This window comes from Protomyctophum bolini (genome assembly GCF_963924005.1).
Source record: "Protomyctophum bolini genome assembly, chromosome: 10".
Taxonomy (NCBI): Eukaryota; Metazoa; Chordata; class Actinopteri; order Myctophiformes; family Myctophidae; genus Protomyctophum; species Protomyctophum bolini.
Window position 1 is genome coordinate 12,935,994 of NC_137871.1, and position 21,696 is coordinate 12,957,689.

A 21,696-nucleotide genomic window follows, 5' to 3' on the forward strand; every position below is an offset into this window, starting at 1 on the left:
TTATTACGGTCAACGTTGCTACTTAATCCTCGGCTAGCAAGCCTTTGGGCTTGAAAAAGAATACAACACTGTCCAACAGTAATGATTGTTTCGGGCTGGAGACGGTGGTTTGAATTACTTCAAACTAGTTTTCTTTTATATTGGAATGAAAACATTACAGGTGGTTGTGAGTTGTGAAACAGGGTCAAAACTGCACGGTTAAAGCACTGTTCCTGCACAGGCTGCACTGTCCCTTCTGTGCTCATAAATAATAATTGTTCTGGTTTGCAAATACAGTATCTAAGGGCAAATTTGAATGAAGTACTCGCACTGTAGCGTCCCGGTTGTCTACACAGGTGTCACGGGTAGGAGGTGGAGTGGGTGAAAAATCACACTGTGGTTTTGATGATGAATTCCTCTCCTTATCCCAACAGCCTGGGACTTTGAAACGTATTTAAATCAAGCGCATAAGACCTGCCTGTGAGAGAGAGAGAGAGAGAGAGAGAGAGAGCCTGACTCTGAACACTGACTCTGGAAATACATACAGCAAACACAGACAGACAAATCAGTGAGAGCCTGATTGAGGCCAAACAATGTCATATCATTACTAGTCCAATCTGGCCCAGAATATCACCTTATCACCTTACTAACGTAAATCCTAGAGGAAAGATGCTGAAATCTCAAATCAAGTATTTTTCAATCCTGGCCTGTTCTTCGGATTATTTGTGGGTTACCTTGTGTAACACCATACACCGTGTATAGAGTAAAGTGTGTATTTTTCACACTGGCATAGCGCTTAGTGCAGGTTTACTGCACTACTTTTTGGTGTCTTTTGAAAATAGCCGTAAATGGTCGTGGCCTACATGGGAAGTTGCCTCATAAATCTAGGAAGGCAGTTTCAAGATTTATAGGCCATATCATAAAGCAGACTGTTATAATGTCACGATTGAGTTCTGTGGCCTATTGGCAGCATGCACAATAATAACACTAATTTGTGTTGTAGTTTGCAAGATTATCTGCAGACATGCACACGTGACCAACATACACACAGCACACAAGTGCGGGGGGGGCGAAAGCAATCAAATTGCTTGATTTTTGTCATCAGTAATCTTAATCTAGCACACACGCACACGGTTTAAAATGGACAAGCATGTATGATTGTATGTATGTTTATGGAAACACGGCTACTGCCCTGACCCTCTCTCACTCGCTTGAATCTGACTGTACCTCGTGGCCTGACTGTCCCTCTCTCTCTCAGCTCCAACATCCCTTGCTCTGACAGGAAAGGAATGAGAGGCACTGTCTCCCACAGGCAGCCAACTGTTGACCAGGATTGACCCAATTCTAGTGCATCTACCACCTGTTATATCATAGGAACAAAAATGCTCTATTAGGGCCACCCATTAGCATTAGCACCCATCATAATAGTCAGATTCGCTAGCACATTAGCCATTTGCTTAGAACCTATGTCATTTTATTTCACTCAAGTGACTCTACAACAAACATCCCTGACCCACTAGCTTAGCATTATGTCATCTCACTCAGCCTCCCTCAATGACTCAACAGTTGCGTATGTGCAATTTGGAAACAATTATTAACTATTCTGTCCACCATGGCTTGCTAACTGAGACGGCGAGCTCATCGATGCACAAGGTGATTGGATCGGCCACTTGGCGCAGGAAATCACTCTTTTAGCAGGTCACTCGGGCATGCCTCACAAGCCGCAATGCCACACTCTGTTTTTGTGTGTGTGTGTGTGTGTGTGTGTGTGTTATATATTTATATATATTTTTTTAAATTCTTTATAATGTAGTGTATGCCACTGGGATACAAGCCACATCCAAAGCTCATTAGAAGAGCATTCATTTTAGCGAGACGGGTCCCTGTGGGAACCTAGCTCATACATACAAGAGTTCATTACCATATCATTCTGTCCTGAGTGAGCCAAGCAATAACAAAGCCCTACTTGACAAAAAAAAGAGACACAAGATTAAAAAAAAAGGTCATCCTGTAAAATAAAGTAATCATGGTTTCAAGTAATCAGTAACCATTATGTCCATACGTGTCTTTGAGTAAGACTCTACCGGTTTTGGGAGTGGGGGGTTTTCGATTGTGGTTCATCAGAGAGAGAAGAGGAAGAGCTGCAATGAAAGAGGAAGAGCAGTTGTTGCTGATGAAAAAAGAACAGGGAAAACAGAGAGCGAGAGATATACACAAAGACACAGAAAGAGAGCCAGATATTCAGTCCTCAAGCGTCTTTTGAATTAACCTCTCCGTCCGGTTGCTCTAATTATGACTCTAATGTGATCGGCAGCACAGAGCCCATATGCAGGGCCCTGAGAGGGCCATCAGTCAGGACTCAGCCCACTGCAGAGGAAACTGTCACTACCAGGCTGCACACCATAAACCAAGACACTGCTGCAGCCCCCCTTTCTCACCCAATTCAACCAAGAGAAGGGAAGAGGAATAAATACATTTCTTGCATTTGCAGTAATGAGGTTTGTTGATGTAGGGAAAAAAAAGAGGGACCGCACAGAGATGGGCAAATGGTTGGGCAAGAGTCCAATAATCTGTGGCTAAGTCAAAGATGTAATACTTGAGTATTTCAGGGTTTTGCCTTTTCAGTTGAATAAAGGTCCTAAACTATATTCAAGCTATAACTAGAAACCTGAAAAGCAAGCGCATTTGCAACATAGTATATTCAGTATAGGGATGAATAGTCTTTTCATTGAAAGCCTGCCTATTCCACTGAACAGAATTATACACATTGTAAACTGTTACTACTACTACTACTACAGTAGGATACAAACCAATAATTAAATTAACCACACATAAGACAGAGAATAACAGTCCTCAGAGCTTCCAGAGGACAAATTCCAGGTCATGATTATAGTCATAGAAACCAGACATAGGCCATGTTTACATGGTACCGATCAGAACAGAAACCAGACATAGGCCATGTTTACATGGTACCGATCAGAACAGAAACCAGAATATAATGAAGACAAGACATAGGCCATGTTTACATGGTACCGATCAGAACAGAAACCAGAATATAATGAAGACAAGACATAGGCCAGGTTTACATGGTACCGATCAGAACAGAAACCAGAATATGCCGCTGTGTCCTCAACGTTTTGATTCTGCGTTTACACGGAGACAGCAAAGTCATTGAAAACGTGGTATGCATGTCAGGTGGCGGTGAGACGTGCTGCCAGATAGACCAGTCATGCATGCTTATAGGACCACTTCCGTTCTACGTCCTGTCACAGTTGTTTGCTTACATCGATGCAATAGCATACGTGGCCATGATGTGAGTCTTGAGATCACACGCTTTGCTGTTTTCCCCGTATTGCATGTGTGTCACATGTCAAAGTCGCGAGGCGGAGCGTTTTCAAAGATTTCCACTCTGAAAGGGGGCTTCACTTTCTTGCGGTTTCAACGTCTGAAATTGTCGCCGTCTAAACGGAAGAGAGAGTAACCACCGAAGATTGCGCCCCTCAGAGCGCAGGGCTCTGCCAGGCCGAGTTGCCTATCCAAGGGCCTGCATAATTTGGAAGTCAGTCGTAGCCAATTGAAATGGAATATGAAAGATCTGACTGGTGGTACATCTTGATCATATGACTCCAGAGATAGAGATTTGTGTGATTTTGTGTGTTTTGAGGACAGCGCAAGATGGCAGAAAATACTCACTTCACCGTTCACTGTCAGAGTTAAATGAACACACGGGAAGCCTTTAGTGTGTACATACAGTACAGACAGTCATCCTCTGTTCTGGATGGCGTGGCCTTCAGGCTCCATGGCTCCCCAATAATGTACAGTACATTTGCTCTGATGGTTCAGTGCTGACTGGCTATATGTTGCAGGGAGGGAATCTGCAGCAGTATAGCAGCATTCCCAGGTGTGCTGATTTCTGTGTTTTCCACCCCGATGCTTTATTGATTCATTAGTGACACTGATTGTCCAGAGAGAGAGAGAGAGAGAGAGAGGGGGGGGGAAGCTAGGGAGAAAGTGCATAGTCCTGCAGTACTACTTGTTTAAGAGACTTGTCTTAAATAAAAAAGACAGAGAGAGAGAGAGCCCATGAAATAAACACTACAGTCATTCGAGAGAGCGGTGGAATATATGAGAGAGAGAGAGAGAGAGAGAGAGAGAGAGAGAGAGAGAGAGAGAGAGAGAGAGAGAGAGAGAGAAAGAGAGAGAGAGAGAGAAAGAAAGAAAGAACAAAGATGGAGAGGAGAATGGAGAGAGAAACAGCCAGAGAGGATGCAACAGAGAAAGGCTGAGGCAGAAAGTGGCACTCGGACCGAGTCAGTGCATCCTCGTTGTGCTGCAGGGGAGGGGGAGCGGGGTGTGACACAGAGTGATGTCCCCCCCTGGTGGGCGTGCGGGACAACTGCAAAAAGGACCTGATCAATAGCAGCCATTCATGCTTGAAGGATGGGCCTGGCAGGCAGCCGTTCCCCGCTTTAGAAACAGACAACAACTCTCCAGAGTGAAACAGAGAACTCCTTTAGAAGTACAAGTGTGGCGAGGATTAACATTTTCCTGCTGTCATTGTATATAAAAGGGCATCCCGATTCCCTGCCAATGCAACCCTCGCCTGTGTGTGTGTGTGTGTGTGTGTGTGTGTGTGTGTGTTAGGGGGCCTATACTCATAGGCATAGGGCATTGCAAATCATTTCAATCAATCAAAATGCATCTAGACGGTGAGAATTGTGGACAGAATGAGATGACACACAGCCTTTTTGGTTGAATGCATCAAAAATAAATTGGCCTACATCACGTTGGCCAAGAAGGGGCTGTGCAGTTCTGTATCACAGCGTGGTGCTAAAATAAGTGATGACATGTTTTAAAAAGCCTCAAGGTAGAAAGCTACTAAAGGTCTTTCTCAGCATGAGGATGGAAATAGCCGAGCGGAAACATGAGATTATTAAAACACACACAAAACATAATTCCTCACACACACTACTCCACCCCCAAATGACTGTATTTTGATTGATTGAATACTTTATTGGCAGTAATATAATCAGTACAGGGTACAGTCAAACAGAAATGTAATCAGTACAGGGTACAGTCAAACAGAAATGTAATCAGTACAGGGTACAGTCAAACAGAAATGTAATCAGTACAGGGTACAGTCAAACAGAAATGTAATCAGTACAGGGTACAGTCAAACAGAAATGTAATCAGTACAGGGTACAGTCAAACAGAAATGTAATCAGTACAGAGTACAGTCAAACACACTTCCAAAGAGATCACCGAAAAAGTCTTGTTTCCATTCAGGTCCTGGGTATTCAATTCATAATCATGACATGAAAAATAACAACTATAAAAGGTAAAAAAATGACAAATTTTGGGAAACAAATAAGGGGGTCATAAAGGAGGGTAGTCACTAGACTAAGGGGGGGTAATCATTTCCTCTCCCTTTGGCATGCTGAAAGGTGGATTTTCAGGCCTGTTTTAAAGGACGCCAGGGATTTGTCAGGGCATTCCACACTTGGGTGGCAGTGCTGTAGAATGAGAATTTGCCCATGTTTGTTTTGAAAGTGGGTGGTACCAGATCGTTGTTCTCACTTCCTCTTGCATTGTGGCTGTGAGAGTCTCTTGTTTTAGGTAGTTTGTCAGGTATGCGGGTACAGAGGGCAAAGCTGCATTTACAATTTTAAATGTCAGTCCCAATTTCAATTGCTTAACACCCTAGACTATGAAAAATGGGTTGCAACAAGATGGGTCATGGGCCCCAGAGCGAGGAGTAGTCAAATTAGTTTGTTTTGAGAGGTTTGTACCTGGGTCTTTAGTGTCATAGAGATGTTTGAGAACCAAGAGGTGCAAGCATAGTCAAAGTAGAGCTGAATTAGAGTCTTGAGAGCACTTTTGTTGACAAACGAGGACATTCTGCCCAGAAATCTTGTGCTTTGGTTAACTTTTTTGATTACCCTTGTTGCCATGCTTTCACCTGTCAGTTTGTTGTCAAGAATACAGCCTCCTCAACCTGCATTTTGTCCTCCCCCGAAATCAGGAGTGCTGAGTCGTCAGCAAACAGAAACAATTTGCAGTTACAGGCAGCATTCATGTCGTTAATATAAAGTAGGAACAGTAACGGCCCTAGAATGCTTCCTTGGGGAACCCCACAGTTCACTGGGAGGGAAGAGGACAGGGTTCCTTTGATGTCCATTATTGTTATCGTCCCTCCAGGTAGGATTTCATCCAGTTCAATGATGCACTATCAAAACCGATCGCCTTCAGCTTGTCCAGGAGAATTGAGTGATTTACAGCGTCGGACGCCTTTTGGAGGGCCAGCATGACCATGCCACAGTATTTGCCCGAGTCTATACCTCACATTTAATGACAGTAGGCATGTGTCAGTGGAGTGGGATGTTCTGAAGCCAGATTGGAATTCAGACAGCAGTTTACGCTCGTCTAGGTAGCAGCTGATTTGTTTGTGAATTAATCTCTCTATAACCTTTGAGGTGGAACAAAGGATGGAAACAGGGCGGTAGTTGCCAGGTTCTAGTTTGTTTCCTTTTTTGTACAGAGGGGTTACTCGCGCCACTTTGAAATCCTGTGGTACGTGACACTGACTGATGGGGAGTATTGAGAGTTTATCGTTTTAATGTATCTACTATTTTATACCTGACATTTTATCTTCTAATTATTCGAAAGCTTTGCTAAGGGATACTTATTACCAAGTGTACTAAGGCAGTACAATAACTCTAACCCTGCTTTCTTTGTGATTCACATTAAAAGAAGAAAGAAAAGGGTGCCCGCTGGTCACGTGGTCCAGGTGCATGCCACATATACATGTAGGCTCTGGCCTGACAGTGCATGTTCGAGTCCCATTCATGACGACCTTTGCTGCATGTCTCTTCCCTTCTCTCTCTCCCTCTTTCCTGTCCATCTTTACTTGATACTTTAATTAAAAAAGGCAGAAAAGCTACACACAAAAAAAGAAGAAAGAAAAGCACAATTTAAGCATTAACTATCTAACTGAAATGCAGATGTCTCCAAGAAAACAGATTTAATTAGTCTGCACACATGAAAAACATACAGTGCCGATGCCATAATGGGGCAGATGCCCCTTTTGAACAATGTCCCTAGCTCTACGCAGTTGTTGTAGTGGTGGTGGTGGTGTAAGCACATCAGAAAGGTAGTGAGAGTAGTTGAAAACACTTGCCCTTCAGCAGAAAGATGGCATTTTAACAACTTGCAGAGCCTTATTACTATTAGTGGAGAAAACAGGTTTGTTTTGATAATCATCTCATTTAATCACGATACCTTTGGGGTGCGTGTGCGAGAGAGAGAGAGAGAGAGACTAGCTTAATGAACAAGGAAAATGAACCCCTGACACCTGTGCGCACTGCGCACGCACGCACGCACGCACGCACGCACGCACGCACGCACGCACGCACACACGCACGCACGCACGCACGCACGCACGGGTGACAGGGGTTCATTCTCCCTGTTCATTAAGCTAGTCTCTCTAAACACCTTGATCTGGGAGGTTGTGCTGCAGCTTTGGGAGACAAGGGGAGATAAGAGAGTAGGGATTAGCCAGTGTAAATAAACAGCGAGAGCGATAGGCCACGGCTTTCACTACAAGACCTTCTTCAGGACATGTCCTGAAGTAGCCTAGGTCTTCTACCAAAAGCTCAACTAATAAATCGAGGTTGTTTGCATTATGAGCCTCTGCTTTGATATAGTGACAAACATTAACAATAAAAAGTGCATTAACTAGGGCTTTTAATTTCATGCATACTGGCTGTATCCGCATATTTCATTATGCCACGTTCTGGCACCTTGCACAGATAGTACGAAACCTGTCATAATTTCAGGCTGCTGGTTATAACTGTAATTGTTTACCAGTGCGCCTGATGCACATCCATTGCTGCACTAATCAGGAAAAAGCAAGGGAGAAGTGAATTCCCCAGAATTCCCCAGTGAGTGAGCCAAAACAGAATGCAGGGGAAAGGCCACTTCTGATTAACTGAACATGGAAAGAATGAAGCGAGTCGGGTACGTTGTTGAGTTGGGTACTTAGCAGTCAAATAAAAAAGACACATTGGGGGTGCCCTGTGGCTCAGCGAGTTAGCATGCGTCAGGTTTCTACAGCACACACTGACCTAAAAATGCCCTATTTATTCATTTATTATTGTTTTCTTTACGGCACGTTGAAGAGCTGTCATTGTGTGTGTGCAGCCTAGTGTCAAAGAGAAGAAGCCAGCCAGGAGGAGAAGCTGAGCTGAGCTGCTCCGGTACAGTTTAACCCCTGGAGACATACTAAAGTCTAATCCTTGAATAATCATTTAGATGACCTCACTTTTTCCAGAATTGTTCCAAGTAGCAACACTGTATGGAATTTAAAATTTTAACAAAATGGTCATCAGTAATGAAACATATACTGTGACTCATAGTAAAAGGACCAAATATGCAATACCGCTGGTATGGTCAAGAAGGTAAATTATTATATTATTAACACATTGTGTATAGGAAGTATGAGCATGGTTGCATTTGAAAGCTTCGCTCTTATTTTTGAACACCGCTAGATTGGCCAAATAACAACACGCACACAATGATGCAATATGTCAAATTATGCACCACCAAACACGAAATGTGAACAAATGAAACAATGAAATTAGGTTATCAATCAAAGCACTAGCAGACAGGTTGAGGCACAATGCCGTTATTATGCCAACACGGAAAGTTGTCATCCACAGAGAAAACACACCAACATAGTGTTAGTTCATGTAATTTGTCGCTCCGGGCTCCTCGGCGTTGGTGAGAGGAAACAAAAAGACAAAACAAACGAACTCCAAAGCATGGAGTGAGTGAGTGACAATTCCAGGACCATGGACAGTTCCTCAGTGCCTAACGGATTAGGCTAATGCATTTTGACAGTGCTCAATTACCAACTAAAATGCATTACAGACCTATGTTTATGTTTTATTTATTCCTTTCACTCCTCATTAGTAGAGCTGAAGGTGACGATTGTGACCTGCATAAAAGCCGCTGAGAACGGTGCCGTTCCATTCATTTTGGCATATTACGCTCCCTGAAGCAACCTCTCTCTCTCCCAGGAGAGGAATGAAAATGAATCTGACTCCAATTGTACATTTGTATTAGGCTGTATTTCTAAACTTTTAATCCATTGGGCAATGTCTTTATTCTTTGAGCGGTTTCTCAACCGTTTCGGACGCGGGTGGCTTGCCGGAAACGGCATGCTCCAGGGACCCCCACGGGGAGGGGGTCCCCGCCGGGGCGATCGCCCACACGGTAACTCCACCGTTTCGGACGCAGGGCGGTTCGCCGGAGCCGGGCCAGCCCTGGTTCCGGCCAATGGGTATGGCTGGTGGAGGACACCAACACATACATACCCATTGGACAACACTGTACGTAACCAGCCGATCGCAGTACAGCGCTCTGCTTGCGCAAGTAATAACTGGGTGTCGCATGCATTTCCAACGCGCATCGCGGCGGCGGTGGCTCAGGGGTAGAGTGCCTGGATGGGAACCGCAAGGTTGCCAGTTCGAACCCAGGCTCCTCCAGAGTTACTGTCGAAGTGTCCTTGAGCAAGACACTGAACCCCTAATTGCTCCCGATGTGCTGTTTGGTGCCTTGCATGGTTTCCGCTGCCATCGGAGTATGAATGGGTGAATGCAATGCACAATCTATGTAAAGCGCCTTGGATACAGGCGCTATATAAATGCACCATTTACCATCGCTGATCGTTCCAAATAGGCCAGTGCCCAACGGTAGACAAGTAGGAATCACATTCATTTTCTTCATAGTCGCAGTGCTTATGTTAAGAGTTTTAGCCTGGAATCAAGCCAACCAGCATACTGATGAATCATGCATGATTCATAAAACTCTTGATTGATTTGAAACATTGATTTGAAAAATAATTGGAAAACGGGAAAAAGGTTAAGGTACAAGGCTGTGTACATGTTTCAATATTAAAGGAACTACTTCTCGCATAAGCCATTAAGCAAGCCACAATGCTTTCGGAGTTCGGACAAAACGATTGTTTAGCTTGCTTCTTTTTAACTTTAAACATTGTCTATTATATTATATTGTCTTTTTATTGTTTGTAGTGATTTTCAAAGACAATTGTACGTTCATGTCTACGGGACTTAGGATAGTAGAAACTATAACATTCCCATTGTAACGGGAGCTCTACCAATCTGAGACATCACTGCTACACTAAAGAATTTTCATAAAACTAGATTGATTGCAATGAGACTTTTACACGGAGCATTCAGCATCATTTTACATCCAGGCCCCTTGTGGTAAGTTTACATTGGATTGTTACAGCATTATGGCTGATAATCCAATTCTCTATGGAGAATATAAGGGAGTTTTACTTCCGACGCCACACTGTTCAGCTCTTTGGCACCGGCGCTATGTTATGGTGCACACTGTTACGCAACATAGCGTGGTGTCGTTCTAATGCCTGTCGGACTGTTAGTATGTCTAACGAAATGCACCCCGGTTAACGCACAGGCCTGCCGCCCAGGGCACCAAGCTCTGGGGGGTACAAAAACTCTGGCAGGTTTCTTTTTCTTCTTTTTTGTGTGTGCCTGCCTTGTGCCTCAGTGCCTCACCCCCTGGTCTGCTCATGCGTTTCCAGATGAAGCTGGATGCATTAATTATCACAACATCATACATTCATACTGACACCTCACGCCATAAGTGACGGGGATACACGAAACATGGCTTGCTCAGTGCCTGAAAGCCAATCCGAACTGTGTGTGTGTGTGTGTGTGTGTGTGTGTGTGTGTGTGTGTGTGTGTGTGTGTGTGTGTGTGTGTGTGTGTGTGAGATACAGTATAATGCATATGGTGTGAATATAATGCATTTGCTATGAGGTGGAGTATTAGGGGTCATAATTAAATGCTGTATCATGTAAATGTGTGGATGAATAATGATATTTTTCTTTTTATTGCTTTATTTTATGAGCATATGGATGGAAGGGATTATATCTATTTATATTTTTGCAGATCTTCCATAGTCTTGTGCTACATAAATGAAATGGACTTGTCATGAATACATTGGGTTCCATCATAAGACTGCACTTTCAGAACACATGTTTACTGTACTTTTGATCCTTTGCTATACAGAGCAAGGTCTGTATAGCAGGTCAAGTTGGTTACATTTGTTCACTCTCAGGGTTAAATTAACAAGTTGACTCAGGCTCAGCCGTAGAATAGACAAACTGGAGGAGGTGGTTATATATGCATAATCTGATCAGTTCAGCCAAGAGACTCTCAAATCTCAACCCAATGCAGGTGTCCATGTCCAAAGACAGTGATTCGTGTTGAACAATATTCTCATTTTCTTTGGCCAATCCTAGAGCAGAGGCAGGGGCGCCCGAGTAAGCATGAGTCCAGATAAGACTACCCCGGCACTCAGTCGAGTCGATATACACTCATATCCACCGTTATATTAATCCTCAAACGTTCTGAGGAGCTTTCAGCGGCTTTATCCACTGAAACCGTATATATACTTAGTTGACCGTGGTTCCCCCGAGGGTCTATGCATGGTCCCCTCCTCTCTTCCCTCTCTAATCCAAATAAATCTCTCTCACTTTTAAACTATTCTCACTAGTGCTGCATGATTCTTGCTCAAATGGGAATCAAACGATTCAAAGATATTTATTGTCTTTATAGTTGCTGAACATTACTACATTCAAAATGTGGCTTTAAACGGACTACATCACAGTGCTCGACTTAAACATCTCTTAAAGTCAAGTCTCTCTCTTGTACCAAAAACACAAGATTATCAAAAATGTATTGACAGCCAACTACAGTAGTGCTGCATCATTCTTGCTCAAATTTAGAAATGAGATCACATACAGTAGGTGTCTGAAACTAGATTGTGATGATCTTATTTTCGATTAATCGTGCAGCATTATTTTCACTGAATGTTTGCCTCCATGCTCAGAATGCTGACGATATGCTTCATGTGGTGGTTAAACAGGACGACGGAATGAAAGAAACAAAGGAGATGAATGGGGGGTGGGGTTGCAGAAATAAATAAATAGAGGAAGAGCGGGAGAAGGGACAGCTGGAAATGAATCCAACGGAAAATGAATAAGAAAGGAGGATACATATCTTATGTTTTTTCTTTCCTCTATGCTACTCTGAAAGCTGAAATTGCTTTGGGGGGAGAGAGTCACGCACCAACGCGACACGAGCCATGAAATCCCTCCAGACCCTGTCAGCAGATAGATACAGACGATAGTTAGGGTTGACACCTTCCAAAACAGGTTTATGCAAATGAGGGCGCCCTAAAACAAGTATAGGAAGGGTGATATTTGCAGAGAGGCGATGGTTTGCGGATAGCATCCACGATGTATTTGGGAGTCCTGACTCCTCCTAATTCATCACATCAGCAGGCTAAGAGATATAAATGCATCAATCAGCAGAGGAAAGCATGATAGATGAGAGTGAGCCGAGGGGACTCTCTCTCTCTCTGTGTCCTTCTCTCTTATCAGTGTCTCTCTCTCCCCATCTGTCTCTTTTTCCTTTTTCCCCCATCTGTTTTTCTTTGTCTTTCACTTATTTTCTTCTCTCACAATTCCTCTCTTTGTCTAACTTTCCCTCTCTCCCTCTCTCTCTGCCTCTCTGCATCATGCCGCAAACCATAACTCAACACTTTGAAATGCAGTTAAAGAGGATAAGGAGGAGGAGAGAGAGAGGGGGGGGTAGAAAAAGGAGGAGAGGAGAGCTACATCTCCAACGTGTGGCCATAAATCGCTCCTGCAGTCCAACCCAAAGGGCAAAGCTCTGTTCCTCTCCTCTGTTTATCACCTCCCCCTCTCCTTCTCCACCCCTCCTCCCTGGGATAGTGTGTATCTGCGTGCAGGCGTGGCTGCGTGTTAATGGAGGAGTTTTAATTAGACTATAGAACTAATGAATCGCTGAAGCAGAATAAGTATGACGCAGAGAGAGAGAGAGGGCTGAGAGAGTTAGACTAATAAGACAGAATGTGAGAGAGTGAATGAAAGAGAGAAAGAGAGCAGCATAAATACAGTGAGAAGGGAGGAGTGAACATGCAGGAGCATGCCTGCACTGCAACTCCCCTTTCTCCTCCTCTCCCTGCTACCTCCTCCTGATATACCACCCAGCCTTGCCCCTCCCCCCCCTCCCCCCCCACATTAATCATGTCGGCGGTGAGAATAAAGTGGAGCATCTGTAATACTTAGAAATGGCAGGACCCGCCGTCACTGAAGGACATGGAGAGGTCGGGACGGTGCACGGTGGGGGAGGGGCTGAGGAGGATATGGGTGGAAGGGGGTTTTTCAAGTTAAGGGAACGCGTCAGAGTGACGTGGTGCTAGCTAGACAGCGGGCCAGCCAGCTAGGCATTTGCTCCTATTTACCGAAGCAGCCATCCGTCAGAGGTCAACTCATGCTATTCAGCAAAATGCACTCGGTTAAAAAAAGACTCCATAAGACACTTTGGCACCTATACCAGACATCACTTGGAAGGTTCTATTCTGTTTTTAAATAATGCAGTGGTGGAAAAAGTACTCAAAATATTTACTTAAGTAAAAGTATCAATACTGCAATGTACTAGAAATACTCTGTTACAAGTAAAAGTCCAGACTTAAAAATGTACAATAGTACAAAAGTATTAGTATAAAAATTACCAAAAGTAGTAAGCTCAATGCGTCACTTATAGATCGGCTATTTTCAAATGGCCGAAATGTATATAGTGCTGAAGTGGTTAATGTATGTTTTGTAGAATCAAAATCTACAAAGTAACCATTAACTACATTTAAAAAAGTATTATATATATTTGATTCTGAGATGTAGTGGAGTAAAAGTCAAAGTTAAAGTATACAAAATTGGAAATAGTCCAGTAAAGTAAGTGTAAAAATTACAGTAAAATACAGTACCGTATATAAATGTACTTAGTTACTTTCCACCCACTGTATAAGACACTTGGCACCTGGCCAATCATCACCTGGAAGGTTCTATTCTGTTTTAAAACAGTGTGTAGTCAAGTCAGCAGGTGTGTTTGTGCACAGTAAAATCCTGAGGGTAATTATTTCAATTTGTAAAATGGCAAGTTAATTAACACTGTGGACATTACAGAGTGCATTCCACAGGCCATGTTGGAATTTTGGCAACAAGTAGTCTGTGGTTTTTATGATTCGATGACCGATTCTATCCTATAGAGCCGATCCTAGGAGTATATATCATGTCATGGTGAGGCAGAGGCAGCATTTAGTTGATGAACTTTGACCTGTCTCGTGAATGTCAAGCCAAACAACAGCAAAACCGAAGGGAAAGCAATAACTTAAAAAAAGGTGGACAATAGTAGCCTGGCTAATAAGCCAGACCGAATCAGCTGCTGTTGGCAAAAACAAATTGCCTGCCGACAGTTTTGTGTGATATTAGTCTGGCTTATTAGCCAGGCTAGGACAATAGATGCAGAGTAGCATTTCATTTTTGCTCATGAGAAAATCTCTTCAAACTGTAGGCCTATAGGAGACAAGGATGAAGTCTAGTATTTTACCATGCAGTTATGATTCAATAAAAGGCCATGACTAGGTTGACCTGGTTTTATTGGGCAGTTTAGAGTGTGTGTGGTACGTGCGTGCGTGCACATGTCAGCGCATGCGAGTCCAACCCCAACATGTATTAACAGTTATAGATGGGGTGGCATGGAGGCAAGGACAGAACGGGGACATGGGTTCTAAAAATGGATCTCTGAGAGAGTGGAGAGGACACACACACACACACACACACAGTCACACACACACACACACACACACACACACACACACACACACAGTCACACACACACACACACACACACACACACACACAAACGCCCTCTCAGCCCATCTCAATTCATAGAGAGACGCACGATGTTTGTGTTTGACTCCTTGAAAGGATGGGGGGGATGGGGAGGGTTGCTCTGTGTGGCTGACAGATAAGGACCCTCACTGGCGTGCAGTGATAAGGGCCGCTGCTTGAAGTAATTGTATCACCTGTAATGAAATAGCAGGGGCGACAATATAGATAGGATTTCCAATATCCAACAAGAGCTACGTGATCGGGTTCAAAGAAAACAAATAAAGAGCAATCCAACCCATCCGTGATCCCAAGGCATCGGATAACGGACTGCGTTAAGACAGCAGAGACAGTGTTCGGCTTTGACCCGTACGGCTACGGACCTGTGACTTTTGGAAGGACACGCAGTGTTATTCTATTCTATAGGAACTATGATGAAGAAGCTGTCGTTGAATACACTTCCCCATGTCAGTGGCAAAAACAGCCCAGATTCAGTGTGAATATGCATTCAAATAATAGCTTATAGCATATTTACCCACCAACTAAGATAGTCACTATGCAATTATCACAGGAGTGGCAGCTACAGTATTTAGTACCGGTACCTCCTGGAAATACCTAAACCTTAACTTTTAGGCTACCTCATGCCTCTAGGCTATAGTATGAATGAATGAATGAATGAATGAATGAATGAATCTGCATTCAATTAGGAAATGTATCACTAAAATGTAAACATCATGTCATAGGTCTAATATGTTTTTACTTTGAGAAATTATACATTTTTCGACATACCGGTAGTTTACTTATTATTTAGCAAATACTGTAGTGCGTGATGTCATCTATTGTGGTCCGGAGGGACCGAAACGTTGCTTCATTATAAGACAATACTCATGTTCCGAGCAAATACACAGTGTGCGGGTGTACCTTATTGCTTTTATCTATTGTGGACACGAAACACTGTGACAAAAGAGCATATCGTTGCTGTCAGGAGGAAACCTCATAACTCAATTTTTGAGGTTTTCTTTTTTTTTTTTTGCATGAATCAGTGCAATTGAACACCATTTACGTCTGTGTGTTGTTTCGAAAATATCGAACCAATAGATAGTAAAAAAACGCATTGGACGCTCAAACTGTCTAAAACAGCTAACTCCACCACTCTCATGCAAGTAATTGAGAATATATAAAGTCACAACACCAACTTTGATGAGGCAGTATTACTTTGTTTTCTAAATTCTCATTTCCTGAAAACTTAGGTGGTTTCTTCCCACCAGCAGAGATACTACAGTTACTTAATTACAAAGTAACAAACAAATCATGGGATTGTACGCACTGACTAGAAGAATTATAACCCTGAGTTCTGGTCCTAGGTCAGTGATCATGGATTAATCTCATCAATGAAGTGATAACACAACTGTCAATCAACCATTTCATTTTGTTACTTCAGTACACCGTATGTTATTTAAATGCTTTTCAGGCACAGTGAAAAATGTTATGATTGAAATGTTCATTACTGTGCTAGTAGGAAATTGTATCCTTCCTATATAAAAAAATGCCTAATGGGTGGTGGTGTGGTCGATCGGTCGGATAAGGACCACGATCAGCACTGATGTCAGAGTCAAATGCACATCATATGGAGTCAAATGCACATACTGTATATGGAGTCAACTGCAACATAATATATGGAGACTAGAAAAAGTGCCCCCCATTTGTTTTCAAGATTGAATCCTACACTCAAAGCACTGCTGTGTCCTGAATGACTGATATCTATTGAGCTGTGAAGGAGACCAGCACTTTCTGTCAAAGTAAAGGAATAAAACGTAAAGCTCTGCAATTATGGAGGGAGTTGGACCTCATGCCAAAACAGTTTGTTCGAGTAATTCATGTAAACAGTCGTAGAGGAACAATTTGTCATCATCCCAACCCAGCAGCCCAGTGAGTGAACGGTGACAACCCTGTGTGTGACCTACTGTACAGTATGTACCACTTACGGTTAGTCCTCTTTTTAACATTGTAAAAGCGGTTCTGCACACGCATAAATCTCAGTTGGTCCCCCGTTTAAAAAAAGCACAAAAAATGCACTTATGTCAGACGCAACATACTGTAAACCAAATGCACGTGGAGATTTGATTTCTCAACATGCTCCGATGTCAGAAACGACCGAAACCGTGTCAAATGCACAATATTTTCAGCAAGCGCTGATATCAGACACAACAGAAGCAGCCCCAGGGCTCCGTCAAATGCACATACTGTATGGAGATACATTCTATGGAGTCAAAAAGACGGATCAGTGGTGCAATATGCGGCCCAAACCTCTAGTGACTTAAACGTTCAGTAAGCGTTGTATAATTATGCTAGTGTTAAATGTACAATATATGAAAGTTATTTTTGTGCATGCGTATATGCACTATTTACCTATCTGTCTCAAATGTTTGAACTATGACAGGAATGCTACTGGTTCCATACTGTATAAACAGCCTTCTGTCACTGTTTCAACTTTCAACACACCCCGGCTTACGCCGAAATAAATAATAACTCTCACAGCATGTAGCTATCACAGCATGTCATATTACACTTCACAATTAGTATTATTTTGGGGCATTTAGCAGATGTCATGCTGTCTTCCAGAGTTTTATAAACTAGTGCAAGGCCACAGAAGTGCCATGGCATGCAACGGTTGAACGGTAGCTTACCTGGTCGAGCAGGTTCCATATGAAGGCCTTCTGCTTCTGTTCTGGGTTCATATTGACCCTGAGGCCCTTTGCTGCACGTCAACTCCTCTCTCCTGCCTTTCCTGTCTCTCTACTTACTGTCGAATAAAGCAGAAAAAGGAAAGAAGACACAAGAACTAAATATCTCAATAGAAGACCAGGGAGACCACTCCAATTGTTATATTGTATAACATACTGCACCGTGCATATACAGATTGGTCTCGGTAGTGAACAAAAGTGCATGTCTTATGTGCACAAATCAACATAGGCTACTTCTTACAGACTGCATAAATCTAATATATCCTATGTCAAACCTCATTGGACATCTGGTGAAGGAATCCATTGTGAAGTCACAACTGGTTTGTTTAACTTCAAACTGTAGTACTCTGTTATACAGAACAAGGATGTGCTACGTGTAACAAATAAGCAACATGTGATTGCTTTGCTTTTACACTGATAAATTGAAAAATTGTAAGATACAAGGCATCTAAATGACAATTTAGATTAATGTAAATTAAGGAAATGCAATTCAAAAGTGTCACACTGTTAGAGGGAGGTAGGGATAAAGGAGAAACCATTTGTGCCATAATTGGACATTTGATGTTTTTGCCCTGATGAAGACCAGCTAATGGTTGAAACATGTTGGCTATTGCCTTTTTAATGTAATAAAGGCTTTCCTCCTTTTTAAACATTGAGTGCCTGGATCATCTCTTTTTTCTATGCCTTGATCCCGTTTGATCTGTGTGAGCACCTTTTTATCATCATCACCTTTTTATATCTCTGGCGGTGACCGGTGAGCACCTGGTTATTCCCTCTTTTTCTCCTGGACATTTGATGTGTTGGATTACCTTGATGACTTGATCTGTCCCTTAGATCTTTTAGTTACCATCCGACCAAAGAAGATAATGTTTTAATTTCTCTTCACAGTGGGCTGATTTTGTTCTAGAAAGGAAGCTAAATCTATATATGGTTTGTGTGGAACACTCTTAGCTTAGCATGGTGGTGATGCCATTTTCCTGTTGGCACATGTTGATGACATCATCAGTCCTCTTACCTATCCACACTTTTCCTGGGCTGTGTGTGCTCCAGTTCCTGTCGATTTGATCCAATGAAAGCCAATGAAACTGGTCAGATGACCAATGATATCCAATGAAATCAACAGGAACTGGAGCACACACAGCCCAGGAAAAGTGTGGTATTTGAAATTTGTCTTGCGACACAGCAGCCAAGTATGCAGAACACATACAAAACACAAGAAACAAGACAATTTACATACATAAAGACATGAGCAATATCCACCTTTAGAGAAAAGGAACAAAACAATAGCTATGGGGAATGTTAGATAAAGTAAAGTAAAGAGGCCATTATGTAAAATGTAAACAAAACACCAGCATTTTCCTTTTAAAGGAATGAAGTCCTCAATGTACATTATTGTGTTGATAGATTCACTCAAGCAGAACACATTCACAAAGAAGAAATATAAACAAACAAAATAATGTAGGAAATACTCCAGTAAAGTAAAAGAACATAAAAATTGCAACAACAACAACTGCACCGAACACCAGACGACGTGTCTAATCTCTCTGGTTGATCTCTCTGTGGTCGGTCTCCTCACTAACAGAATGTTGTGTCCTGTGTTGTTGCAGGAGGATGAGACAGGCGAGGGCCGCTTCAGCTTCGCCGGCTACGGCATGGGCCCGGCGTGCCTGCAGGCCAAGGACGGCATGGCCATCAAGGGCAACAACAACAACACTCCGGCGCCGCCGACGGACGGCCGCGGCCCCACGGAGAAGACCGTGGAGGAGATGAAGAAGCTGTTTGTGAGCCGTGCCAAGCGCATCGACACCGTGTCCCGCGTGGCCTTCCCTCTCGTCTTCCTGATCTTTAACATTTTCTACTGGATCACCTACAAGATCATACGCAGCGAGGATGTCCACAACATGACTTAATGAACATTAGGTCGTGTTGTGGATGTGCGGACACACGTATGAGCGATAGGAGGAAGGAAGGAAGGAAGCAGCAAGGAAGGAAGGAGGAGAGGAGGGAAGGAGGAGAGGAGAGGAGGGAAGAAAAGCGAGAAAAGAGAAGAAAGGCCGAGAGATAAACCTGAGTTCTAATAGGAGACATCATTGACCCCACCCCATTCCTCCTCCTTCTTACCTATTGTCTTATTCTCTTAGTCATCATCGCCCTCACCCTCTCTCATCTTCTTCCTGGCCCAACCTTCAACTTAATTGTTTTGAAGTTTGATTCCCGGGAAATATTGATTCATCAATAGTCCTTTATTTATTTATTTATCTGTCTGTCTGTCTGTCTGTCTGTCTGTCTGTCTGTCTGTCTATTTATTTATTTATTCATTCATTTTTTGTGCTTTATCCACCCTTTTCCCTCCCACTGTCCCCAACAAACACCGAGCCTCGCCATCCCCCCCACCCACACACTTCTCCTAAATAATCCGGACCAGTGCAATAGCAATGCAGTAAAATGCATGAAATATGAATGTGGCAATATACTGTATTTACAAAAAGATGAAAAACGAAAACGTTAAACACGAAGACTTTTCACTGACTTTTCATAACCCAAGAAACTAGTGTAGCCGGTGACCAACAGCTGGACCGACGAGGAGACGATCGGGGGTCTTGTGGTTTGTTTTATTTTTCTTTCGTTCTTTTTTTCTGTTAACAACTCGAAGACTAAACGTTGCATTCTACAGATAAAGCTGGGGGGGGCGGGGGGGGGATTGGGGGTGGACTCGAGGGTTGCGAGGAGCTACAGCACTGTAATATATTCATATATATATATATATATGGGGGAAAATATCTCAACACTTTGTTGAACGAGGCGGGTATCTGGGGAAAAAACAGAGAGATTTTTAAAGAAAGGATCAACAGCTTTTTTCCGGGGCTTCCATAAATTAAAGTGATGCAAGGATCACGAGTCCTATATATCTAGATTTGCTTCAATGTGTATTGCGAGCACTTGTCGATGCTTTTCTTCCCCTGTCCAGCCCCCCACCCACCCTCGCCTTGAAACCTCTAGCTGCTGAAACCAGAAACTCTGAGATTTCATGCGGACAATGTGGCCGCTGCCGATCACATGCCGGATGGAAAGAAAGAAAAAATACAACAACATGAAAACAGTGGGCAAAAACAGACTTGTTGATGCAGGGAAATGTGAAAGGTGTGAATGGTGAAAAAGGTTACTTTATATAAGCTGTGGACAACGTTGGTCCTCTTTCCTGTCCTTAATTTATTTAATAACTTATTGCATTATTGTTCTATTACTTTATGTGCCAATTGGAAACACGGTCACGGTGGCTGTGCAACGATCCGCTGCAGCTTTCAGCCTCACGGGACCAGGCTGTGGGACGTCGTCAACACTGTCCCATTTGTGATCAGTGGGACCGGATCTCAACTCCTCAAATGCTTCCGTTGTTTTGTTTCTTAAGATGGGGCGTACGTACAACTACTCTTTGAGTTCTCCTGATTTAGAAAAAGTGAATCCATCCATCCCCGGATGGAGCGGAGCAGGTCCTTGTTGTGCTCATGGACACCGTACTTTACACATGAATCTGTTTACATTGTTTATTACCGCTTCCTTGCTTGACCCTCTTAATGTGACAACCCCCGCCCACCCCAAACCCAAACCCAAACCCAAACCAACCCCTCCTCCATACCTATATCCCTGTGAAGCCAACCTGCCCCTCCCGCAGCTGAGAGGAATATATGTAGTAAATTATAAAAAATAAGAAACACCTACTGTACCTTAATTAACTGTCACTCCCATTCGACGGCATTTTTACACGCGTTGATGTAGCTCAGAAGGAAACTGCACCTGTGATAGTTTATGGAGGATCTAGAATGAGCCTAACCACGCACATCCCTGCAGCGATCAGCTTCATCGCGCTTTGCGTTGTTCGATCACTCAGTCATTATTTCCCCGTCGCTCATTTCAGATGATCGTGCCGCCAGCTGGTCAGCGTGTCATTGAGTAGAGCTGATTCATCATCATTGCTTTGCACCAGGCTTCTTCTCTATGCAATGGTTAATATATGCAATGTTTATGTTTTCCTCTTCCTTTAGAGCTTCTTCTGCCTCATACACCACCGTTTCTTTATATTTACTCCATCCTATAGTGCTCATTATGAAACAAAGTCCCTAATCATGGGTGTCATACAAGCCAAACTTCTGAGGGGGCACAATTAGAGTG

At 43.0% G+C, this 21,696-nt stretch overlaps 1 protein-coding gene across 1 annotated transcript in view; it reads left to right on the forward strand.

Annotated features, from left to right (window-relative positions):
- Positions 1–20,162, forward strand: part of glra1 (glycine receptor, alpha 1) — a 59,242-nt gene extending 39,080 nt beyond the window's left edge. Inside the window, exon 8 of the mRNA XM_080774817.1 lies at positions 19,134–20,162. Within this exon, the coding sequence (XP_080630943.1) occupies positions 19,134–19,436 (303 nt within the window). The 3' untranslated portion in view covers positions 19,437–20,162. The remainder of the gene's footprint in view (positions 1–19,133) is intronic.
- The last annotated feature ends 1,534 nt before the right edge of the window (positions 20,163–21,696 follow it).